At 41.8% G+C, this 26998-nt stretch overlaps 2 protein-coding genes across 8 annotated transcripts in view; one reads left to right on the top strand and one right to left on the bottom strand.

Annotated features, from left to right (window-relative positions):
• sgsm2 (small G protein signaling modulator 2) overlaps positions 1 to 12158 on the top strand; it is a 71668-nt gene extending 59510 nt beyond the window's left edge. For 3 of the 6 annotated variants that reach the window (XM_037774409.1, XM_037774408.1, XM_037774412.1), the window contains 11 exons: positions 440 to 504; positions 1538 to 1695; positions 2470 to 2598; positions 2708 to 2890; positions 3848 to 4234; positions 4394 to 4518; positions 5308 to 5390; positions 6117 to 6226; positions 6370 to 6466; positions 7619 to 7786; positions 8305 to 12158. In XM_037774409.1, coding sequence (XP_037630337.1) covers positions 440 to 504; positions 1538 to 1695; positions 2470 to 2598; positions 2708 to 2890; positions 3848 to 4234; positions 4394 to 4518; positions 5308 to 5390; positions 6117 to 6226; positions 6370 to 6466; positions 7619 to 7786; positions 8305 to 8393 — 1594 coding nt within the window. In that variant the 3' untranslated portion in view covers positions 8394 to 12158. The remainder of the gene's footprint in view (positions 1 to 439; positions 505 to 1537; positions 1696 to 2469; positions 2599 to 2707; positions 2891 to 3847; positions 4235 to 4393; positions 4519 to 5307; positions 5391 to 6116; positions 6227 to 6369; positions 6467 to 7618; positions 7787 to 8304) is intronic. The other 3 variants (XM_037774413.1, XM_037774410.1, XM_037774414.1) reach the window with 1 other exon arrangement.
• Positions 12159 to 13522: 1364 nt separating this feature from the next.
• tpst1 (tyrosylprotein sulfotransferase 1) overlaps positions 13523 to 26998 on the bottom strand; it is a 46196-nt gene continuing 32720 nt past the window's right edge. Inside the window, exons 4-6 of one of the 2 annotated variants that reach the window (XM_037774415.1) lie at positions 16071 to 16121; positions 15381 to 15449; positions 13523 to 13976 (exon numbers count right to left, since the gene is read on the bottom strand). In XM_037774415.1, coding sequence (XP_037630343.1) covers positions 15414 to 15449; positions 16071 to 16121 — 87 coding nt within the window. In that variant the 3' untranslated portion in view covers positions 13523 to 13976; positions 15381 to 15413. The remainder of the gene's footprint in view (positions 13977 to 15380; positions 15450 to 16070; positions 16122 to 26998) is intronic. The other variant, XM_037774416.1, reaches the window with a different exon arrangement.

The following is a 26998-nucleotide window of genomic DNA, read 5'->3' as shown; positions in this document are numbered from 1 at the left end:
CTGCCACGAACTGAACTGATATTTACAGAGTTGTTGTCAAATTTAAACTGACTTTTATGATGCACTGAGTCTTTGCTGAAGACATTTTAAGCCTTAGGTTCATCATCTTGGCAGCTGCATGGAGCCAGATAATCAAACTTGAGAGAGTTGAGAGACGAGCAACAACAGCTGACGGTTATAGGCTGTGATTTTTATTAAGATAGGGTCCCACCAAAACAATAATAATTATTGACTTGTGAAATGTAATTCTAAGGAGTCCAATATCTGGTGGAGGCAGCATCTAGTCCATCTATCCATGAGAACAAAAACACATGAAGGAACTTCAATCTTTCAGCCACGGTGGAGGTGTCTTCATTAAAAGGAATTATTTATAGAATAAGCCTTTTTCAAATCAGACAGTGGCTCAACAATTATGATGGATTTATTTTCTTTCCTCCAGTATTCCTCTCAAGATGCTCTGCCAGAACATGAAGAGGCAGATAGTCTCCAGAGCCTTTTATGGATGTAAGTACATCATGTCACCTCTGTTCAGTATTCATGCATTTATTTCATACATGATTGCTGCTTTCTGAATATTATGATTGTGACATGTTTTGTGTAAATTAACCACAGACACCTAAACTCCTTACTTACACACACACACACACACATATATACCTATATACCTTAATAGTTGGTGAGTTTATTGACCTCAATATAACAATACAAAAAATAAAAAATAAAATTTTAGTTATGAAATAAAAGCAGGATTACGCAATATTCAGCACATAAACAAAATTTGCTAAACAACACAGTATGGTTTCAACATTTCTAGGCTACTATGCAATTCTTAAGGACTTCTTAAGGGAATTCTTAAAGGACCAGTGTGTCACAATTAGGGGGATCTAGGGCAGATATTAATATTAATAAGTAGGTTTTCATTAGTGTATAATCACCTGATAATAAGAGTCTTTGTGTTTCGTTAGCTTAGAATGAGCCGTTTATATTTACATAGGGAGCGGGTCGTCTCCACAGAGTCCGCCGTGTTTCTACAGCCGCTCAGAAAGGACAAACCAAACACTGGCTCTAGATAGGGACATTCACGTTTTCACGTCAGCCACCGTAGTTCTCCTACACGCTCACCTCACCAGCAGATCCTGCACACTGCACCTTTAAATGATCTTAGTGGGTCTACTGTTTATATACAGTGGATGGACAATTAATACAGGGTTTTGACATGGTTACATTTTTCCAACTGACATCAACCCTGGTATGTGTATGAATCCAAAATCATGAGCAGAACAGCACTCCAATTAAACTGTTTCTTCATTAATGGTGAATAATATATATACAATATAATTTTACATTTCCAGTAATATTTAGAAAGACATTTACACGCAGGAGTTAAAGGTGGTACAAACACTGGTTTACTTTGTCATTTTCATCCATCAGGGAAACATGCATGCACATTTTGGCTTCACCCATACTTCTATCTGTGACTTTCCCGATGCTTGGTCTTAGCCGTGTGTGTCTGTCCATGTTCTCACCTGTCCATTAGGGCTGGCCTACTGTCGACACCTGTCCACTGTGCGGACTCATCTGTCCGCTCTCGTCAACCACAACATAGTCCCTCCAGACAGACCCTCCGAGGCGTCCGGGGGCCTCAGCAAAGAGGTGTGGAGCAAGTACCAGAAAGACTGCAAGGTGAGCAGAGAGGTTTGTACACACAGTGAGGCTGAGAGACTCATTAAATATAACGGCGTGATCAACCTCTGCCAGCCAGCAGCCGGAATTTACGACAACATAACAAGAATCTTAATCTTCTTCCTGCACCATCTGACACCTCTCCACCCTCCACCTGCAGGCCAGTGAATTTAAAAAGCCAGAAATCACAGCAGATCGCCAAGTCATCATCGAGTCAGATAAATCATGGTTATGCTGTGCTGTGCAAGTCTTACATACAGTAATATTTTATAAAGTGAGATAATCTGACGCAACCTGTGAGGAATGTTCCTTGAGCTTCAGTTGCCTCTCAGTTAAATGGGTTTCTATTATTCTGTCCTCCCCCTCATTTATCCTCCTTTACTGTAGCTGTATATTAATTGGAAGTCAGGAATCATGCACTTCTCCTGCAGCCTCCACCTCACTCCACTCTCCTTCACTCTAATGGAAATTTAATGAGTTCTGTCTCATTACAGAGTGTAGTATGTTACCATCGTAGCTATTAAAGCAGCCACTGTAACCATTCATCAACTCCAACAAAGTCATCACTACTAATTTACACTCTATTCATATCTGTGTCCTTTATCTTCTATCTTCCTCTGAATGGGGCACAATCACTCTTTCTCTCCTTTCATTATTGATGCGCTTCCTCTTCCTCTTGTTCCTCTCACCACTCACCCCAGGCTTCTTCTTCTTCTTCTTCCTGTCATCTTCTTCTTTTGGTTTATATTTTTATCATTCTTTTTTTCTCTCCCGGTCTGTGTGTAGAACTATAAGGAGCTGGAGCTGCTGAGGCTGGTTTATTATGGCGGAGTGCAGCATGACATCAGGAAGGAGGTCTGGCCTTTCCTGCTTGGACACTACAAGTTTGGCATGGGCAAAAAGGACATGAGCCAGGTACAGCACGCACGCACACGCCCACGCCCACTCGCATACGCACGTACACACACACACACACACACACACACAAACACACACAGTGATTGCCTTTTTTTTCCCTGTGAAGATTGATGCAAAGATCACGGAGCGCTACCAGCAGGTGATGCGGGAGTGGAAGGCCTGTGAGGTGATTGTCAAGCAGAGGGAAAAGGAGATGCAGTCGGCCATCTTTGCCAAGCTCTCCTCAGGCAGCAGCATCGACAGTCACGTCCTGCGACTCGTTCACAGAGACTCTACACTCAGCAACGAGGTGAAGAAGCCCAACACAATATGACATCCATCCCACACACATCTGACCCCTTGTTAGACCTACAGTAGTAATATAGAGAGTAGTTGTTACAGTCTACAGTGTCCTGATTGTGACTGAAGCTCAGACCAATATAATCAACCCAACCCAGCGCTTTAATTAAAATTATTATAAGTATGTCTGATATTAATTGTATGATATTGTATTTTAAACATTTTCACATCTTTGCTTGATATATTTCCTTCTTTATAAGTGATATCTCAGGAACGCCTAGAGGGAATTTCTTGGATGAACTGGTTAGAATTTGGTAGTCAAAGGTCACTGTGACCTCACAAAACACATTTTCAGCCATAACTCAAGAATTCATATGCTAATTATGACAATTTACCAGAAATGTCTAACAGGATAAATGATGAAAACTGCTACTTGAGTGATTGGCGGAGGCATACAGCGGCGAGGCAGTATTTCTAGTTTTAATCTATCTCTTGCACGTCCCCCAACTTTACAGAAATGCAATGCTAAATTCTAAATTAAATCCAACAATCTATTCATCTCTGAAATGAAACAATGTCCCTTCATTTGGAAACAACTATAAACGCAGAGTTCATTAAGGACCCAGAACCTCTCGCAGCAACATCAGCACATGGGAGATACTGCTCTTTAACTTTAACTTTGTTCTGTGAAAGTGATTCAGTACATTCATCTGATCTTATAAAGACTGATGTCAGTCATAGCAGAATACTGAGTTCACACAGTGTACACCACGTTTATTTGTTTCTGGTTTCAAAAGCGTGGGAATAATTGGCGTGAGCTACCAGATTCAACAAAAAGAAAAACTCATATTATAGTCTTGACAACCTCAGACTGGAACAGTACATAAACACACACTCTCTGATGATCCATATGATCCGATTTATGATAACTGTCCTCTATCACTTCTAAAGTTCCATTCTTCTTCAGGTGTTTATGTCGGTGGATGAGCCGGATGCAGGGAGCCAGGAGACCCCCAGTGGAGAGGGCAGTACCCCCACCATGACCACCCTAGTTCCCCCTGCAGCCCTTCCTCCAGAGGAGCGACCTCTAGTGGAGTTCGACTCCCCCGACTCGGGTCTCCCCTCCTCCAGAAACTACTCAGTGACCTCTGCACATTCCCAGATCCTGTCCAGTATAGACGACGGTCAGAGCACCGAGGAGGAAGGGGGGGGTGGGGAGGAGGGCAGGACTTCGGGTGTGCTGGGGGGGCGTCAGGACTCTCTGACTGAGGACAGGCTGTGCAGTCAGCTGGACAAACTGGTGACCAATGAAGCAGCTGCAGAGGGGATATCACCTTCACTCTCCTCATATACGGTATGTACAGTACGTCTGTTTATTCAGTCTGACTGAGCAAGTCTGCAACAAGTGGTTTAAAAGTCTGAGGTTACTCATAGTAAAACTTTGATTTACACTTAGTCCCCCCCCGATGTTGACACCAATGTTGTTAATCATCACAAATGTTCCTTTGAGCAGATCGAGCTGTTGGACACAGTCGCCCTCAACCTCCACCGGATAGACAAAGATGTGCAGCGCTGCGACCGCAACTATTATTACTTCACCCCAGCCAACCTGGAGAAACTACGCAACATCATGTGCAGGTATGTAGAAGAAGTCTTTAGATCCTTCATTTAAAACTGCTATACATGAACATATAGAACAAACGATAGGTGTTTCGCTTGTAGAATTATCACCTGACTCTGCAGTTCCCCTCAGCTCTGTGGAGATGTTTAGCGTCTTTCAGCTCCTTGTTTTGATTTTACAGCCCACAATTTTACTGTTTTGAGTTTTTTCTCAAACTGAGCCAGAAATCTCCATTTCAGCAACACTTACATCCACCAAACTTTCATTCCTCTGCATATTCTGAAGATTTTTTCAGAGGGTTTTGTTCATATATCATTCATAATCCAATTTATAGAACATTTATTTACTCATGTATTCCTAAAAACATGGCAAAAATGTATTATTTTATGTCTGTTGACAGTATTTTCTGATTTATAAAGTGATACAAAGAGATATCCAAAATCCCCTCTGCTTTTTTTAAATTGTTTTGACTTTTTGCTTTTTTTTTAACCTGGCTTTATCCAATGTTCAGATTTCTGTTCTGGAAATGTTTACAGATTAGCACATATTTAATAAGATAATGCCTCATTTGCATATCTCAACATAAAATCTCTGAAAACTTAACAAATAATTGTCTTAATGTAAGTAATTTACCAACTGAGGAGGTTTCCTGGTGATATATATTAGTTAAAATTCTTACATTTACCTGTAGTGTCTCCCCTTAAAAAAGTACAGCACTTGAGTAAATGCACTGTGTTCCACATGTACATGACATCCGGTGAGTTGAATGTGATTTGTCTTGGTGTGTGTGTCCTTCTTGCCTGCAGCTACGTGTGGGAGCATTTAGAGATCGGCTACGTTCAGGGCATGTGCGACCTGCTCGCTCCGCTCATGGTCATCCTGGATGATGGTGAGAAGAAATAATCATCATATACTTTATATCTCCTGACTGTAATTATTATTGTGAATAATACGAATGAACAATAGCCCCAGTAGCCGTTACAGAATTGAAGCTAATATGCCTAATATAATAGAAATATTAAATAAACACTTGCACTACAAATACCATGTGGGGTTTTATGCATGGACATGAAGTTTAGTTATACAACGGTCAAACACAGGAGGGGGCTGTTAGTATGTAGGTCAGCCCAGTTAAGGTTACTATGACATCAAAGCGTCTGTTTTGTAAGGTTTTTTAATGCATGTCTGTTTATCGTGTTTAAACCCGGTGTTTCTGCAGTGTCCGATAAAGATCAGGCTACATTAATATTATTAGTATTATACTATTTGTAGAATTAGATTACAGTGAGTGATCCAAACATTTATAATAACTCCAGAGCACTGTAAAGTCCAAAAGTACACCAATCACCGTCCTTTAAATGCATCTCAAGCACATTATTAAATTAAAAAAACAAATCCAAAAAAATGAACAAAATCATTAAAAAAATGTATGCACAGTGCGTACAGGATTACATCTGCCGCCGCCGCTGGCTGTCACAGCAAATAGACACTCATTTATCATTTCATCAGTGTTTGAAATTCAATTGGGAAATATTATTTGTCGCTGAAAAAAAGTGAAGGTGAGAGAGTTTAAGTGCTGTCCCGGCTACATGACCATATGTTCTTCCTGTGTCAGAGTGCCTGGCCTACAGCTGTTTCACTCAGCTAATGAAGAGGATGACTCAGAACTTCCCTAACGGCGGAGCCATGGACACACACTTTGCCAACATGAGGTCACTGATCCAGGTGACGGATAACTCTACTGTGTGTGTGTGTGTGTGAGAGAGAGAGAGAGAGAGAGAGAGAAAGAGTGAGAGAGTGAGAGAGTGAGAGAGTGTCACCTCTACTGAAACCCACTGACGTTCTCTCTGTTCTCACTCTGATGTCAGATCCTGGACTCGGAGCTGTTTGAACTGATGCAGCAGAATGGAGATTACACTCACTTCTACTTCTGTTACCGCTGGTTCCTGCTGGACTTCAAGAGAGGTGAGCGCCACATTATTTCCTCTCTCTGAATAACATTATATTCTCCAGCTCACTGATATGTCTGCTTTAAAGCTGCATTGAGTCGACAGACTCGTGATCACAGATGGCAAGCTGGCAGATGTTCTTATCCTTGTCGTAGTGCACCGGACACTCTTAGTGGTTAGTTGAGGCATCGGCACAGTGGGGGTCACAAGTAAGGAAGACGACTTAAACCTCTTTGCTGTTCAGGTGAAGCTCATGACTGGCAGGAGCAGTGGTGGAAAGGAACTAAGTTCATTCGCTCAAGTACTGTACTTAACTCCATAACTCTGAGCAAATATAATAAGTAAAAGCATTGAGGCTCTCCAGCAAATTGGTTCATTTCACGAGGCTTCATCTGGGCTTCATGTGAACACGAAACCACCAGTTGGTCTAAGAGTGTAGAACAGGCAGATATATTCCAGACGTGAGGCAGTGGTTCAACTGGTCAGAGGGCAGTGAATGTGCTTGTGTAACTACAGGAAAAGACTATTCATTTTTATACAGGAACAATAATTTCTCAACTGTGTTTCGGCTTCAGGCGTCTTCAATGACGTCATTGGTCTAAAACAATACAAGCCTCAATACGTACGTAACAGAAAACTCGACACACGCTCCGAAGCTATTTTTTTTTAGGCGAGAAATCAGCTGTGTCGATTTTGAATATTGGCAGTTTAACGATATTAGATGGCGAATCGAACATTTGTTCCAACGTTTTCGGTAAGTAAAAGATGGGAGTACTTCTCCCACCACTGGGCAGGAGAAAAGAAGTGCTTCACAGCAAAACTGTCTGCAGCGTAAAGGTGGAAAAACCTACAAAAATGAGTACAATAAATCAAAGAAGTGTCATTACTACCATTTCAGGAAGTGATTACAGATGTACATCCTCATGAGGTTTACCATTCAACAGAGGTGAAACCATGGTAACATGACGTGCTGATGCTTTAAAGAGTCCTCATGATGTCACAGATTCAACACCTTCGTGACATGTCTCTTCCTCTCAGCTGCACCCCGTCTACTGTAATCGTTCTGTTGAAAGCAGGAGCGCCTTAAAGGGCTAAACGTCAGCTCCATCACTTAGATATCAACATCATCTATCATCATCTCATCTGTGTTTTGTGTGTGTGCGTGCAGAGCTCCTGTACGAGGATGTGTTTGCGGTGTGGGAGGTGATCTGGGTGGCTCCCAGGATTTCCTCGAGGCACTTTGTACTCTTTCTGGCCTTGGCCTTCGTCACAGTTTACCGTGACATCATCATGGACAACAACATGGACTTCACTGACATTATTAAGTTCTTCAATGGTAAGAGACACACACACACACATACAGTATTGTGGGTACTGTGTGTTATTCCTCACTATCCTGTCACGGCTGCCATCAGGCATTTACAGTTTGTCATGACCAGTTCTATTGTGTAGTGATGATGTAACAAAACTAATGGATAAATGGTTGTAACATGGTAGAGGTATACATTCAAACTTCAATCCAAATCTACTAAGAGACCGAGTTGGATAGGAACATGACAGGTGGTGTGAAGGGGTACTTGAGCTCATCTGGTAGCAGTGTGAGGGCACACTAAAAGGTTGGGAACCACTGGTGTAGCTTACCTGCTAAAACCTGCAGGAAGGCATGTTCTTATGCGTAAGTGTAGACTCCATAAGCACGTCTAACGATGTCTAAAGATAAACGTCTTTCAAACAAGCACACTTTAAGGTGGGGTGAAAAGAGGAAGTGGTGGTTCTTGCAGGTGATGTGTAAACTGTATCGTATATGTACTGTTTATTTTTGGAATTGCCTCTCTAACAATGTCTGATCCACAGAGATGGCTGAGCGTCATGATGTCCAACATATCTTGAAGATAGCACGTGAGCTGGTGCACAAAGTACAGTCTCTGATGGACAACAAGTGACTATAGAGGAGGAGGAGGAGGACGAGGAGGACGAGGAATGGGAGGATGCAGAGCGAGAGGGTCCGACTACAGGACACTCAGCTCTTCCTCTCATCCCTCAGAGAGACCGAGTGTTTCCAGGCCTCCACCTATCCAGAGCAGGTCCGGGGAGTCCAGGTCTCCTCCCTGCCCAGATGAAGGTCCTCGCAGCGCTGCTGGAGTGGCTCGGCTCTGGAGCTCGGCCTCGATCTGTTTACATTTACCTTCACATGGAATGCCCATGGTGTCCGTTCAGACATGTGGATTTGTCTGCATGCTTGTGAGTTTGATCACACTGTGAACACATTCTTGAGTCTCCCCAGTCCTGCAGTGCATGGAAACACACACACACACACACACACACACACACAAACACACACACACTCCGAAACAGCATTGGTTCTATCAATACTCCAGTTTTCTAGAGTGTCACCCTTTTCCTGACTGGTATTGGATGATTGTCAGGAAGCTGAAGCGTTCTCAGTGTGATGTAACGCCAGCAGAGGCCACTAGAGTGCAGGATTATACAACAATACAACATTGTCAGAGGAGCAGAAGATATAGCCACGAAGAAGTTTTCATTAGTGACCAAATGGACTGTGCCAACTACCTTTTCATGAGTGTTTTCTACAACAAGCATGTGTGTTTATACCCCCCCTTTTTTTCCCTTTTTGTCCAAGAGTTCATTATCACACAAACGTTGCCTTTATCAGTAACAGCCCAGGGCACTTAGTTGCACTTTTTGTGAGGCTTTCCTTCCTGGTGCCTGTGAAGGCCTCACAGAGTTGGTGGGGGCCAGAGGCTCCACATGAGGCCAAACTGCTGAGAAAACTCAGGATGAATTGCAGCCAACTTTCCTGAGCATGTTAGTCACTGGTTAACGCGTGTTTAATCCTTGTTTCAAGCCCGAAGGAACATGGTAGCAGAGCACAACAGTGAAGACAAAAGCACACAAGCCTTCCTCCTTACTTTAATATCAAATCTCTATTTTGTAGTATGGATGATCAGAGCTACCGCTGGGGATGCTGAGGTCATGGCTTTGGTAATATTTCTGGGTATTTGGGGCATTTAATGACCAGAGGAGGAATTAACAGTCTATGATTACACACGTGTTACACATGTCAGGTTTCAAGGCTGATATGTTTTAGAATAAATATCTTAAAATGTCACAATTTTTAAGCAAAACATTTAATTAAAATAAAGTGATTTAGTATTACCCAAAACATTTTAGACCACTATGTTGGGATAATACAAATTTATAACTTTTAAACATAACTTAAAATAAATTGTGATTTTTTTTTTTTTATCTCCAACCTTCAGAAATGTTTGAAACTGTGAAGAGTTTTTGGCTAATCAAAGATTTCTAAAGCCTGCCTACGGCCATGATTCAGTTGGCTTCTGCGAGGTTGGCTGAAGTTTCCAAGGACACGGAGCTGAGAAACACACTGCCTGAAGGACACATTGAAAAGAGGAAACTGTCCAATAAATCCAGTATTATAGATTTGTGGCTGGTAAGAAGAAGTAGACACACCCAGCTGAGAGAAAGAGGGTATAAGAAAATTAAACATGATTAAGAAACACCTTTGAGAATGGAAAGAAAGTAACAGATCTGTTTTATTTACCTGTTTCTAAAGGTGGATATTCCTTTCACAAAAAGGCTGGCATTATTCTACATTTTTTGTTATTGTGAACAAATCCCATGGAAAGACCAAACTTTTCCAACTCTCAGCCTCATGCCCATTGGTTCCTACTAAAGACGTTCATCTCTAAAACTCGGTCTCAAATACATAGTTTCATTAAAAAAAAAAAGCTCTGTAATTTACTAAAACAGCTGGCCACCATAGTTTTTTAGCAAACTTTTACACAAACAAAAATAAATAGTGAATTTGTTGGGGACTATTTTCAGTGGCGGATTAATATGCATTTGCTGTACTTAGTATTTACAGTTTTAAAATGAGTCCTCTCTGGGAATATATCACCTTTCTCCCTGGATTTCTTGCCATCAATGAGGTTTGGTTTTAGAAACAGACTTTTTGTGAAGAATTTAGTGATATTATTCTTTAATATTTGTAAGATAATGTGGTAATATTAGAGCAATTCCTCTTAAAGGTACATCTTTAAAGGAGGAATATATCAGTCCTACAGAATGGTTTGATTCTCTGTCTTTGACCTGAGGTTATTACTGCCTCAGAGGGGAGGAGGGGATGTCCATGGCGTTGAACATGCAGCATGTTGTTGCACTGATTTGAAGAATGGGATCAGTGTTCTTGGACATTTAGTTGAAACATGAAGGCGGTCTTCTGCACTCAGTGCCAGTAATCCAGTAATAAGCCAGTAATCAACCCTAAGCAGAACTATGTATGATGGGTGTATGGTAATGAAGGACCATGTCACCCAGGGCAACAGCGTGGATCACTGATGTATTTTTGATCAGTGTGTTTCATTGGGGATATTTTTGAACAAAGTGCACAGAGGAATGAGATATATAGGATGTAAGGCTACACACACAATACTTGTTAATAGATACAATTATTGCTGGTTGGGTCTTTTCATGGGATTTGTTTACAAAAAGAAAAATATAAATATTACCAGCCTTGTCCTTTACACGAATCCATGTTTCCTTCGGAACTAGAGACAAACATGCTCGCTGATCTGAAGGCAGTACTGTCAGGAAAAGTGGTTGCAATTGTCCATGAGGAACCTGATTCTCTTCCTGCCTCTGCAAATAAAACCTGCTTGGACTCAGTTGGTCTAAATAACAAGTCTGTGGTCTGAGAAGAAGCTGCTCTTAATGCCAAACGTTCTCTAGTGTTCAGTGAATCAGTATTAGGGTTGGTTTCAGCTTCACAGTAACAGCACAGAGTACATTCATGTTTGTATCTGAAGGGAATCTGGGAAATTTTTGATACCGTTTTCCAATCCCCGACGTCCGTGTGACCCTTTATCACCAACCCTCCTCGTCTCCTTAAAATGTCCAACACGGCTGCATACGATTGGTCATCCAGCACGGACCTGCACCTGTGATTCAAGTGCCAAGAGTCTTCCCCAATCCTGAAGTGTACTGTAGTCATCCGGCTCTCTGGCTCGCTAGTTTGATCCAAGGAACGGGCGGTGGTGCGGCTGTACCTCGCTACGGCCTCTCCCCCTCCACCACGGCGACGAAAGAGGGTCGCCAGGGGAAACCGGGGCCCGTAGCAGAGCTTTTTCTTCCAATCAGGACATTGTGTACCAAAGCCTTGAAACAGCCCCCTCTGTGGCATGACGACAATGTGCAATTTCATACTGCATCTTGAAGACTGACTGTTTACTATATGTGTGTAAAATATTTTTGAAAATGGTGATCTTGGATTCTTTAACTACTGTGCAATTTCTGTTGTTTGAGAAAAATCCATCAACGTCTATATTGCTGTAAATACGAACCGAAAGCCCAATATTTCTAAGACAGTCGGAACATATATATATATATATAACTTATTTTGAGATCTATTTTTATGTTGGTTTTAGCAGCACTAGTTGGAGGTGTATACTGTGCAGAGATGCAGAATGTGTGCAGACTATGTTACACGTTGACTGTTAGGTGTTCTTTCTCAATGTTGTGCACTGAATTCAAATTTCTATTTATTTAGAGAGCCAATGATTGCATTGCTGAATATGTATTGGTAAGGATGTATCATTTGCCTTGAATGTAATGTATTATTAAACAAGAGGTTGTTCATTAGTGGGCTGCTCTCTTTCCTTTTAACTCTTTATGTTCTCTGAGTGTATGTGTTCCCTCTCTCTTTATAGTTCTTAAAGGCATGAACAGAAACGGTTAAAGCTGCTAATCAATATTTTTAATTAAAAATAGATCAAATGATTATCTGCCAACTCAGCAGTTCCCCTCAGCTCTACAGAGCTTCTTCTTTTTAGCATCTTTCAGCTCCTTTTGTTTTTCAACTTTACTGTTTAGGTTCAGCCTCACTGGTCTCATCATCACAGAAAGAAAAGCTCTTAAAGGCCATAACCTGTCACCAAACAGCAGACAGACAAATGTTAGCAACGAGCTGGCGGACATAGCAGTTTAAGAGCCAGATATTTACCTCAGGAGTTGGTGGAGACGAGAATATTGGACTTACATTTATCATGTGGACACAAACACGACTCCAACTGAATGCTAATGTTGCTCCATGTCTGCTGGATGTGTAAATAAGCAAATCTTTGCTTACAAGTATGCCATTGAAACTTTTTAGAAGGGATATTTGTGTTGCACTATGACCTTTTTTCAACATACTCTTCTATGACTTTTTTTTCGACATACTATACTATGACTTTTTTTAAATACTAAATTAGGATATTTTTTTCGACATACCATACTGACTTTTTTCGACATACTATACTAGTCAGTTATTGTATGTTGAAAAAAAGTCACAGTATAGTATGTTGAAAAATGTGTCATGAACGTCATAGTATATTATTTAAAAAAAAGTCATAGTATATGTTGAAAAAAAGTGATAAAAAGTCAAAGTATAGTAAGTAAAAAAAAATAATAGTATGGTACGTCGAAAAGAAGTGATAGTATAGCATGTGGAAAAAAAGTCATAATTTAATGACGAAAAAGTGATATTGTATGTCGAAAAAAGTTGTAGTATAGTATGTCAAAAAAAGTGATAGTATTGTTTATTGAAAAAAGTCATAGTATATGGAAAACAAGTCAAAGTATAGTATGTAAAAAAAAAGTCATAGTAGTTTGTCAAAAAAAAGTCATAGTATACTATTTCAAAAAACGTCAGTATAGCATGTCGAAAAAAAGTCATAGTATCGTATGTTGAAAAAACTCATGAAAGTCATAGTATTTTATGTTAAAAAAAATCATAGTATAGTATGTCGAAAAAAAGTCATAGTATTGTAGGTAGAAAAAAGTGATAGTATGTAGAAAAAGGTCATAGTATAGCAGATCGAAAAAAGTCATATTATAGTATGTGGAAAAAAAGTCATAGTATAGTATGTTGAAAACTTTTTTCCCACATACTATACTATGACTTTTTTCCCACATACTATACATACTGTCTTTTCTTCTTACAGAGGGATTAATTAGTCACCATTCAAGCAAATATAACCAGACTGACAACAGGTTTTAAAAAAACAATGTTTATCACGTTGATACTGATCAGTACCCATGACATTGCACAATACAAAGGCATGAAAAAAAAGTAACATTAAAATAGGTATTGCATCTTCCAAAAGCTAATTTTCCATTCATAAATGCTTCTTGCGATTTCAGTTCACTGCAGTTTCTTACAACAGAATCACAGAGTTTTTTTCTAAATAGCCAGAAATCATTTCTAAAAATCGATGAGCGTGATGTGACACGAAAAATAACAATCAGCAGACATTCTGTGGTTGTGAGAAGTATTAGTATTCGTTTTTGTACAGTACAACATCGAAGGCCAAGAGTTCTCCGTAGACTCGGGTGAGGAGACGGTCCTGCTGTGGTCATGTGACCTTTGAAACGTGCCGAGGCCCAACACAGACGGTGAGATGGGTTAGACGATGTATGTGATTTTCTGTTCCACTTCACCTCTGCTCCTGTTCCGAGACATGAGAATGTATTGTGTTAGTTCAAATCAAAGCAGAGTTCCCACTGTGACACAGATACTCATCCATGGACAGTATTTGTGTGGTTTGTTCATGCTTTCAGTCTGCTGCACACTAACCACTCTGACAGTTAAAGGAGGGGTTTATGAAAGTTCAATGGCATCTGACAACTATTGTACGCTTAATATGAAGATGCAGCTAGCATAAAGACTGGAAACAGGGGCAACAGCTAGCGTGGCTCTGTCCAGAGGTGACACAATCCTCCTACCAGCATCTCTAAAGCTGACTGGTTACCAGGTTATATCTTGCTTGCGTAAAAACAATAATTCCCTGTTTCAAAGGCTTTATGTGCAGGAAATAGTCCCACACATGAGACGGCGTAATGACGGCTGGCTCCAGCTACATATTTAGCGTCAGACTCGACAGAGCTCTAGATCTTCTCACCTAACTCTCCACAAAAAAGGAATCAACATATTTCGTGGGGAATGTGAGGATTTGCTGATTTCTATCGTTGTAAACTACTACAACTGTTGGTCAGACAAAACATTTCAAGATGTCAGCTTGAGCTTTGGGACATTGTGAAGTGTGTTTTTCACGGTTTTCAAACATTGTTTTAGTTTATAATTAATTGATTGATCACAAAAATAATAGAATGTCAAAAAGTCATAGTATAGCATGTCGAAAAAAAACATAGTATAATAGTATGTTGAAAGAAAAGTGATAAAGTCATAGTATAGTTCATCGAAAAAAATTCATAGTATAGCATGTTGAAAAAGAGTCATAGCATAGTATGTTGAAAAAAGTCATAGTATAGTATGTCGAAAAAAAAGTCATATAACAGTATGCTGGTAAAAAAAAGTCATAGTATGTGTCTAAAAAAAGTCATAGTATAGTATGTCAAAAAAAGTCATAGTATAGTATGTCGGAAAAAAAGTCATAATATGTGTCGAAAAAAAGTCATAGTATAGTAAGTTGAACACCACGTACTACACCTTTATAGGTGTAATTTCTCCTCCCTAAAAAGGTGCAACAAAGCTAACAGGACAGTGTGATCAGGTAGTGGTGAAGTATTCATATCCTTACTGGTAGAAATACCACATTGAACTCTATTACAACTAGTAAGAAGTCCTGTTTTGAAGGTGTGATAAATATTAGCAGCAATATATATTTAAAGTATGAAAAGTGAAAGTAATCAATGCAGAAAACAATTCACTGAATATTTATATTATATCATTGGATTATTCGCTGATGCATTAATATGTAAGTCATTTTACTGTTGGAGCTGGTTTGAATTGTTTTGTATACTTTTAGATAGTTTCATCTGTAATGTGTGTGTGTGTGTTTTATATCAGAAATCTTAATTAGTAAAGTATGAATGTAGTGGAGGAGCTGTACCTGTGTGCTGTGGTTACGGCCCCCCCGCTGCTCCTAACTGGGGTTGGGTCTCTCTGCAGACTTCTGAATCTGAATGGAGGAACAACATACAGACAGACAGACGTTACACAGTGTGGTCTCAGGATGAAGTAAGGAAATACCACTATATGCTACTTGAATCACCAAGAAGATGCCCACAGTCAGCGGACACACTGACCTTTACATATTTATTTCCTTTCCCCCTCATTCAATGATCAAAGAGGCTGACAGTCTTGATAAAAAAGGCATTATTAGAAAATCAAAAGCAGACACACTCTTCCTAAAACATGTAAAAGGTAGATGCAGGTTCTTCTGACCACCAGAGGAGGGCAGCAGTGCTCTTCAGCCAACATCAGGCTCTTAAACCGAGAAACAACAAGGCAACACAAAGAAGACTAACAAACAAAATAACCACTAAAAGACCAAAAAACATGAAGACAATCATGAAGCTGAGACCAGAAAACGACAACAGGCTGCATCATATGGCAAGAAACTAAAGTCAAAAACAAGAGGAGATGAATAAATGTGAGCAGATGGAAATCTGTAACGAGATCTTCCACTGAGTTGCAGATGGTTTAACTCAAATCAGACTATAAAAAAAGGCTGAATTTGAAAAAAAAAAAAATGAGAAAAAAAGAAAATGCTCAACAACAGGCAGAAATGTTACTGTACCTGTGATTGTTCTTTTAGGAAATCTGGTAGCTGAAATTCACCTTTAAAGACCTGGAAAAACAAAGGACTAGGTTTAGAGCTCCACAAATGCATTCTATTTGATTGCATCATTTTGATTACTATGGTGAAGATTTACTGGATCATTTAATTCACTTTAATAAGAATTAAATCACTTAATAAATTTGATTAAGGGCATCATTCTACATGAACAAGAGCACGGCTGTCACTGCTTCGTAATCCATGCTGAGCGGACAGATGAAATCTACCTCTATGTGTATCTGACTCGCGGCGTTCTGCTGTGGCAGCGCGTCATGCGAGGTGAACATTTGCATCATAAAAGGTGGAGGATGCTGGACACATGCCAGGAATCTCATGCTCTGCTCCTGGTGTCATATAGTTCCCCACCCCCCCCTGGCCAGACTGAGAGGTGAAAAGAGACAGAGCAGTGGAAGAGATGAATGGGGGGTCGGGGAGATCACTGTGCAAGGAGAGAAGCTTCTGTGCATGTATGTTCCAGGAAAACGAACTCTGGCTCTCCCCTCTCTTGTTGGCTTCAGCCACACAGTCAACAGATAAATGGACTACTCCAGGATAAGAAAGGATTATACTAACGGGTTACTTATTTCCAAAATGTACAACATCTACACAGGAAGTCCCCCTCCTTCATGTGGAAGGGAAACAACAACAGCGTAGCACAAGGTCTTGCTGTCAGCTAGAGATAATGAAGAATGGGGAGGAAAGGTTGGGCTGTGACTAACACCAGTGTGTGATGATGGATAGAAGCTGAATAGCAGAAGAATTTAACAGATTGAGACAGGAAACAGGAGGAGACGGCAGTAAGGGTGGTCAGTGTGTGTATATATTTTGTTATCTGTTTTGCATGCTGAGTGTTTTAGTTTTGTGGTTTCCCACAGCCTTTTTTGCCTTGGCAGTGCAGCCGTTGCTTTGACTTCCCTTCTGTGTCATCGTTAACCTCAACTGCACCCAAAACATTCAAGACAACCAAAGGCTAACAGAGGATTCAGGCAGAACACAAGGCAAAGATCAACTAAACTAAGTAAATATAGAATTTGTATACTGTTTTTGGGGAATAACGGGTTTCCCATAACAGAGCCACGAGACAAAACATATCCAGTGTTTGGATTTAATTCAAATCTTTCATTTAACCTGTGCTGGACCTCCACAGTGTGGGATGACTGGGTCAAAAGTCCTGTGCCCCCCCCCGCACCCCCCCAGCAGCTTTAGAGATTAAAACTTTCGCAAAACAACAAAACACTCATTCCTTAATCCCCCTGCGTGCCTTCATGCATGCTTGCGTGTTTGCCTGAAGTCAACACAGGGCCAGAAAGTGAATGAAATCTGAAAATGACTTCCAACACCAGAGACAGAGAGGCGAGCGCATGTTTCTGATTTCCTCCTGGGTGCCATTTTGCAGCTTTCGTCCTCAGCGTTACGGAGGCTCCGCGCCAGACTGCTCCGAGGCTGTCCAAACCTTCTGCTCAGACAGGAAGAGAGGAGAAGTGGAGCAGAATGCCCTCTGGTAGTTCACTGGGTCACCGCTCGGGGGTACAAAATCCAAGTGGTGTATGATTAGGAAATGTACCAAAAAAGAGCTGAGCGGTCTGCTTTGCACGCTCCAGATCAATCTGTGTCCTTCAGAGAGGAGGACAGACAGAGATGAAGGGCTGTCTCTAGGAAAGGACAGACTTGGGGATCACAGCAGTAACATGAAGCCGGCCTGCTCTCGTCCAGCAGACTCTTGACCTCTGAAGGATCTGCTCAAATGCTCATGAAAGGAGGAATATTCATAAGGTGGAAGCTTTACAGCCTCTTTTATTGAATCAGATAAAACAAGTGGAAATACTGCCCAGCATGATCAAATGGACATCTGCCTGCCAATCCAGAGCTTAGTCCAGTCCAGTCTCAGCTGACTGACTAATGATCCTTAGCTGCCTTCCTGTCATTATCACAGTGTTAATGACCACAAACTGACCTCCTCTAAACTAATATCAAGGCATCTCTAGGTCTGTCATGATAATTACGTTATCGACTGATCGTACGATATATAGAGACATGACCACAATTATGTTTACGTTATCGACTTATCGTACGATATATGGACATGACCTCGATCATTTATTACGTTATCGACTTATCTTACGATATATGGAAATGACCACAATAATGTTTACGTTATCGACTTATACGATATAGGGACATGACCTCGATAATTTATTACGTTATCGACTTATCGTACAATATACAGACATGACCACAATATGGTTACGATATTGACTAATGATACGATACATGGACATGACCTCGATCATTTTTACACTATCGACTTATCGTGCGATATATGGACATGACCCCATTTAGTCTGAATCTAATGTTACGGAAAAAGCTAGTACTGTAAGTAGACCTTGTGTCATGTTGTTTTGTCAAATCTATTATTTTGGATTATTCGATCAGTCCATAAAATATGAAAACTCAAACCACTAAAACTCCAAACTGCATCAGTTTTTCAGAAAACCCACAATAAAATGCTGTAACAGCCATAGAGAATATTCCAACCCCTAACACTAACCACTAAAGTTTAAAGATCAATATTCACTACTCTGTAGGTGAGTCGAAACCCTGACAACCTACCACAGCGTGCCTCAGCAGAGCCCAGTCAGGGAGGGACCAGCTCAGTCGGGTCAGCCAAGGTGCCTGCCGGTACAAGCAGCAGGTCAGTCCAGTGTGGAAGTGCCAAAGCAAACCCTGCAGTGGTTCGGCCTCAGTATTATGGCTGGAGCTCCCTGTGACTAAGCCCCGGTCCCGAGAGGTTTGATGTGGTAACGGCCCAGTGCGTTTGAAAAGCTGCCAGTGTCGAGCCCCGATCGGCAGGGGAGAATGTTTCAGCTGCACAGCGGTCTACTTCCACCCTCTCTGGGTGGAAGGTTTCCAGGGACATTGTTACCTCAAACAAAATGCTTCCATCTGAACTGAACACTGGCTCTCTTCAGGAGCCTGGGAGCGGGGAAGCATGCTCTGCTGTTTGTGGAGGCAGGGGGCTGGAATAAGCTTTAAAAACAGAATTCCTCATTTCAGATTGACAAAGAGTTCGTTGATACAAAGTCATTATATTTGAGAGAGGATGCTTGATGATTTCCTAATCTCCTCGTGGCAGATTTAACACAAACACAATCAAACTGTTTCAACTCGTTGGACATGGGTTGGGTGATATTGAAATTTCCCTACTGACGATATTGCTTTAAGAAAAAAGACGATATACGATATTATCGTCCAAAAAAAGCTGAAGAGAGACGCACATAGATATAAATACCTATGGACTGGAGACACAAACATTGCAATACATAAGTGGCCACAATGTATAGACAGTTAGTGCTATTTTACACAACGTCCAGAGGCCCTGTTCAGACCTGGTATTAAGATGGAGAGAGGGTGTCAGCTCCGCGCAAAGCAGTGGAACAAACACACCTGCACAAACACAAATCTTCAAGCAATACCGAGTCTTAATCAGGTATTGATAACTGGACTGACGATACAGGACCTTTTGGGGACCTAAAGGCAGCCACACCATTTCCTACATGTCCAAAGGCAAAGGTGTCTTTTGTATCTTTGTAGTTTTGACACAATGAAATCGTACAAATGAGGATAACAGTGCAACCTTTAGAACAGCTTCTCCTCATTCAAGGAGTTACACTCAGTTGTACACGCTAAATATAAATGGAAGTAGCTTTGATAGAGACGTTCAAACCCTGTCTTACTTTAAAACCTCAACACCTGGCCAATCGCTGAAAGATACAAAAATAGTCAGATCTCCTGGTTCCACCAGGTTTCAGACGCTGTTAGATGATCCAAAATGATTAAAAAAAACAAACACTTTGATTAAGCATACTGAGGCCTTAAGCCTCATATGTGCAGCTACAGAAGAACCATTTGACCCCAGCCATACGATACGTGACTGATTGTATGATAGGACCATGGTACCGTAAGTTCAGAAAGATCCTAAAAAACACAAATCAAAAAAAGAAAGTCCTGAATAAGATATCTTGATCTGAGTTTAAGGAGTAAGACGCATGGATCAATAAACACTTCATGCAGAGGTCCTCATTAATAAATCTGTTAGCCACTTTCTTCTTTCCGTGCTCATCCAGCTGATGGTTTCATGAATATGATCTAAGAGCCAAAGAGCTCCACGATGGCTGAGAACTGACGAAGGCCCTGGATCGATATGATATGATTAGCCTGCACATCATTAACTTGTCCTCGCATCAACATGAAGGAAAAGGTCCAGCCGCAGACCCGAAGCATGACGCGCTGGACGAGGAACTCTACAGTAGTACTGACATCCGTTTCTCATCCCTCCACTAACTCATTATTGTTACTGTGGAGAAACTGAGAACTTATTGATTCCAATATCCATTTCTCACCAGGGATCAGAACAACTGCAAAGCCACTTAAAAGCTATTGATTGTGGCTTCAAGAGCCAGGCCCGACGGGCCTCATTTACAGCAAGCTGGAACACCCTCTACTGAGCTGCAGTCAGAGAGGAGGAGGCACAGATCCAGGTGTTTTCATTTTAACAGTCATTAGTGGAGGGTACATACAATTTGTTCTTGTATTATTTTCTTAGCTCCAATTCAGTATAGAGTTCTAAAACTGAGGCTGGTACCTGCATCTGTTAGACGTGACCCCGCTCCACCCGACTTGTACTGGCGTACTGAGACCTGGCCTCTTCCCCACATTTGTCACCTGTCTATACATGAGTCCCTGGAACGTTTCTGGGTTAAATCAATATAAACACAGTGGATTACCTTTAAGACTGGTCTTCACTCATAGTAACACACAAACAAAGCACCATTAAGATAAGCCTGCTCTCAACAGGTCAAGCTTCCTTAATCAACCAGATCTCTCCCGTCTCCACAATACAAACATTCGGTTCAACGGCTGCTTCCAAACCACTTCTCCGCCGAGCAGCTCGACACCGGCTGCATATTCTGTGGTGAAATCGGGGCTGAAGAAGTGATGAGACAGACGGTAAATATTTGGATGGGGCTGGGTGAAAATCCAAGACAGCAGAGAGAGCATTTCCACATGTAGCTTCATCATACAGTGGTTTGGTTTCAGGGCTGGTTGCCAGATGTCTTATGCAATGCAGCAGAGCATTTTGGGGGGGCGGGGTGCTTACATACTAATGGAGTGTGGTCTTGAATTGAGTAAGATCCTCAGTATTCAGAGAAAAAAAATCCTCCTCCTAAAAATACCTTGTGCTTGAGTCATTCAGAGAAGTAGTATTAAAATACCATGAATCCAACTTCTTGAGAGGGTTACCCTAATGGAGAATGGTAAATCAATAGGAGAATCCAATCCAAGGTCCAATCTGTAGGTTGGTATGAAAACATCACCATCTCTTTTTACAACAGAGTCTGACAGTTATGTAACATTTCCCTGGAAATTCATCCAGGGACACAGACAGAAAAAAACAGCAATACCCATACCTGTGTCTGGACATTCAACACAGAATCTAGCTTATGTATGCCACAAACAGAGACATGGAAGCTCTTAGACAACATTGGGAAATAGGGCTGGGAATCAATTGAACTTTTTTCAAACAACATTCCAGGTATATAATCATTCCATGCATATAATCTCTCCACCTAGTCATGGGTCTTCCCCGTGGCCTCCTCCCAGCTGGTCGTGCCTGGAACACCTCCCTAGGGAGGCGCCCTGGGGGAATCCTTACTAGATGCCCGAACCACCTCAGCTGGCTCCTTTCAACGCAAAGGAGTAGCGGCTCTACTCCGAGTCCCTCACGGATGACTGAGCTTCTCACTCTATCTCTAAGGGAGATGCCAGCCACCCTCCTGAGAAAACCCATTTCAGCCGCTTGTACCCGCGATCTAGTTCTTTCGGTCATCGCCCAGTCCTCGAGACCATAGGTGAGAGTAGCAAAGAAGATTGACCGGTAGATCGAGAGCTTTGCCTTCTGGCCCAGCTCTCTTTTCGTCACAACAGTGCAGTAAAGCGAATGCAATACCGCCCCCGCTGCTCCGATTCTCCGGCCAATCTCACGTTCCATTGTCCCCTCAGTTGCGAACAAGACCCCGAGGTACTTGAACTCCTTCACTTGGGGTAAGGACTTCCCTACCCGGGGTAGGCAATCCATCGGTTTCCTGCTGAGAACCATGGCCTCAGATTTAGAGGTGCTGATCCTCATCCCAGCCACTCCACATACCGACCAGTCACAGACCGATGATGCCAACAGGACCACATCATCTGCAAAAAGCAGCGATGAGATCCTCAGCACACCGAACTCCAAACCCTTCTCCCCCCGACTATGCCTCGATATCCTGTCCATGAATATCACAAACAGGATTGGTGACAAAGCGCAGCCTTGGCGGAAGCCAACCCCCACCGGAAACAAGTCCGACGTACTGCCGAGTCCCGACATTGAATTTATTGAAAGGAACCCGAACATTTTATTTCTACAAACCTTTTTTGTTCATTTGAAAAAAACAACTGAGTTTGAGTAAGTGACTCTGTGACCTTTAAAATGAAGAAATAGCACATTCATTCTATTACAAATGAAAAGTTTAGCCAATAAACAATAAAACACACCTTCCCTCAATCGAACACACTCCAGGGTTTTGCTGCTACAATCTTACGGCAGCTAATGTTAAAACTTTAGAGCACTGCTGTGTAACAGACATTACTGAGTCACGTAACTGCCTTTATGACTTTTCTCTGCTTGTGTTAGTTACACAATATTCAAGCATGATCCTGTTGTTACCAAGCCAATAATTGTGACATTTATCTTTTTTATATTAACGATGGCTCAAATGAGTATGTGTATTGCGAAAGAGGTTGCTGCTCGTAGTGATGAGTCCACAGAGAATTACCACTCAACACAGCTTTTTAGAATTTATGGATATTTTCCAGCCTCAACTCTGCTCTCAATCTGGCTTCCAGCAGCAGGCTGCTGTTTGCACCCAAAACGTCTGATAAACCGACTTAACAAAAATGTAGACAAAATGCAGATGCTGTGGCCTTTGACCAGATAACAAAGCTCTGTGAATGTTGTCCTCAAACATTGTAACATGGATAAGCAAACAGACCTCAGATCCTCCTCTGTATGCAGGAGCTCCAGCCCAGGAGGCCGAGCAAACAATAATACAAACCCTGCAGCTGACTCACACTAATAACATGCAGATGTACACAACATAAATCTGAGCAAATGAGCTTCAACACGCACATGTTGTCATCAAGACATGTAAGTCTCTGGTGAGGAGAGTGTTAACTATTTCAGAGAGCAGAGGCGGAGGAGGAAGCAGGGCACACACACACACACACATGGATATTTACTGCATCCAAAATATGTAAACAGGACCACAGGCACATCTGAACTCATTAACATGCTCAACATGGAACAGCTCGAGGATTAGATATCTCACAGGCACACTGACATATGGCGGCCTTGATAGAAAACTGGTTACATACAGTATGTAGGCTCACCTTTAAAAGACATGTTTTTCTTTGTGCTCGTCTTACAATGAGACTTTGTGGTTTTAGGAGCGGTTGACTTCAACACAATGGAGCTACTGATCAACAACAGCTGTCTGCAATGTCTCTGCGAACTCAAAATTCATGGGGCCTGATGCATAAAGCTCTATTCACAACTAAATCTGTGTACACACAGACATACACATTTAAAATGGTTCAGTTCTGATCTCAATCATTAATTCGTGACACTAGGTACAAGTACATTTATGCACATCCTTAATCACCTGTTCATATATCAATACTTAGAATGGCAAAGTTGTGATTTCACCAAGGTGGCAAGGTTATCCACCAATAGTAGAGCAGATATTTTTGCTCTAGAAAACTGTGTCTATGCATGGTCTGGAGTATGCATGATGTGTGCACACACATTGCTTATGCATCTGGCCTGGTTATCACTCTTCTGTAAACACAACGCAGGTGCACTTATTGGAGATAAGCATTCTAGCATGTTAATGTAAGACAGCTTTGGAGTTGCTAGAAAGATATGTTTTAGACAGGGTTTGGCAAGCATTTCCTCCCGCTTCCAGTCTTGGTGCTAAGTTAGGCTACGAATATTCCTGAAATGTCAAACCAATAAGAACAACTTTTCCCATCTTTCTAGAATAAAGCCTATTTCTGTGATTCTACTTCTGTAGAGGCTTGAACCTCGTCACCGTTCAAGCAAATCAACTGAAGACTTTACTTAGGAAGAAAATCTAGAACAATTTAGATATACAAAACATCAATGGCAAATATCACGTTTTCATGTTTGTGCCTCAGAATGACAGAGTGAGCGCCATATTTCACTTTTCAATGTTCAACAATCCGACTTTCACCAAAAGGAACATGTTCACACTAGGGATGTGCAGTCCAAGCAAAAATACTATTCAAAAATCACTGGCACGCGAACACAACGTCGGGGTGCGTGGGGTCTTCCCAGAGAGGGTGGTCCGGTGCCAACGGGCCTGGCCAGCCATTCGGAACCTTAAATTAAGTACGGCGCGGCAGCCTCAATCTGGTCACCTGCCGTGCGCCTCCGGGTACCCAACTCTCCTTCCTCCTTCGGAGTGAGCACGGGGATTTGTGGAAGCGGCACACACACACACACACACACACACAAACACACACCTGCGCTAACAGAAAAGAGCCAAATTGAACGTGCCACACACGTTTTACCGGTAGTAACGCTACTACCAGGCAGCGCCTGCAACGGTTAATACAAGGGAAATATATATTTTTTAAGATGGAACGAATAGTCGCATAAATCGAATAGAATTTTGGCATCGACTTGGTACCGAAGTATCGGTTCTCGTGACATCCCTACATTATTCTGAAGTTGTTTCAAGGTATCCAGAAAACTGTTACAAGTCATAAACTGAAATAGGCATGAAGACGCTTCAATTTGTGAGAAATTGCATCAAAATAGTAACTATATCATGCTTGATCCTGGAATGCATTGGTTATGGGATGCACCAGTATTGATTTTATTCTTCTTCTATATCTAAGTACACTGCAATGAATATATTGAATATTCAACATATTGAATATAAATGATGATAGAATATACGATACTTGAGTCATGTTGTTCAGAGGACGTTATGATGACACTGGTAGCTTTGAATTAAAAGGCCAACATATTATAACGTGAGTGTGAACAGTAAACTCCATCAACCACACAAGAACTAGTTACTTCCACTTTAAAGTTAAATCAATCTTACGAGGAGCATTTGAAGAGGTATTCTGCCACTCTGCCACCTTGTCTGTAGTTTCCATTTGTTTGTGGTCAGACACATTTTTCCAACGAAAACAGCAAGAAGTTCCATCTCCCCTCACAACTTACGCTCCGAATGTTTTCCGTTGGAGTCACAACGGTCTTGACAACATGACGAATTGCACCAAATTCATTCTCTCTTTGCGTCCTCGCTCCCCCCCCTTTCGGTTCCCCTCAAACAAATGGAAAAGCAATCCAAATACTTCAGGAAAGTATATTGGCTAAAACTCTAAACTGGGTTAAAGACAAACCCACCAAGCCCTATCGGAAAGGTTCTCAACTATTCCACAATGAGAAAATCAAACCACACAACCCACTGAGCCACATCTGGTATAAAGTCGTCACTTTGAGAACATCAGTCAAGCTCACATTACTGTACGACTTTATAAATACACCAGCAATTAAGAATGAAATGAAAAATACCTATTCTTATTTAAAATGCAGTCAACCGTCTGCCTTGGATGTTTAGGTTTCACTGAGTGTGCAGATTCCATCCCTTGGGTGTTGTAATTGTGCTGATGTACAGTACAAGTCACTGCTTTATGTGGCCAGTGGGACACTTCCTGTTAGAATGGCGAGCGGCAGGAAATAGTGTGGATGCTTGGCTGAAACATCTCTGCTGCATGATGAATGGCAGGCTAAGAGAGGGCCTTCTAAACACACGTATGGCACAAACACAGAGTAATACTAGCTTGAACTAGAACACAGACCTACTCATTAGTGCAGTCTCTATCATGCTGTGTGTATTTGTATGTGTGAGTGCATATGAGTTAATAGACCGTGAAAATGGAAAGCGGGGCTAACAACTGCTTATTGCATCTTCTTATTCTAGTCACAGCTTGACATTAACATTGTCACAATATTCACGTATCAAAGATGAGACAATTAAGCATTTTACACTATGTGGCAACACTAACCCTAACCCTCTGAGACTGGTTCTGCAGCACCTCAAGCCCCTTGTGAGCGACTCCCTGGACCCCCTGCAGTTTGCATACCAGGCAAACATCGGTGTGGATGATGCCATCATCTACATGCTCCACAGAGCCTACACACACCTGGAGAGGCCGCACAGCACCGTAAGAATCATGTTCTTTGACTTCTCCAGCGCCTTCAACACCATCCTGCCAGGTGGTGGACACCTACAAGTTCCTGGGAGTACATATGAACAGTAAACTGGACTGGACTGATAACACCGAGGCCCTCTACAGGAAAGGACAGAACAAACTGTTCTTCCTGAGGAGGCTCAGGTATTTTAATGTGTGTAATAGGCTGCTGCAGATGTTTTACCAGTCTGTAGTAGCCAGTGTACTCTTCTTTGCTGTGGCATGTTGGGGGGGTAACACCAACACAAGGGATGCCAACAGACTGAACAGGCTGGTGAGGAAGGCTAGCTCTGTGGTTGGATCTGAACTGGACGATCTGGAGGTGGTGGCAGAGGGTAGGATGAGGAGGAAGCTGGACGCTATCCTGGATAACCCCTCCCACCCCCTCCATGATGAGCTAGTCAAGATGAGGAGCACCTTCAGCCACAGACTCATCCCCCCTCGGCACAACACAAAGCACCTGGGTCAGTCCTTCATGCTGGTAGCCATCAGGCTCCACAACCAAG

Source organism: Sebastes umbrosus, chromosome 7, assembly GCF_015220745.1.
Source record: "Sebastes umbrosus isolate fSebUmb1 chromosome 7, fSebUmb1.pri, whole genome shotgun sequence".
NCBI lineage: Eukaryota > Metazoa > Chordata > Actinopteri > Perciformes > Sebastidae > Sebastes > Sebastes umbrosus.
Note: the sequence above shows the minus strand (reverse complement) of the source record. Positions and strands in the feature narration are given on the sequence as shown.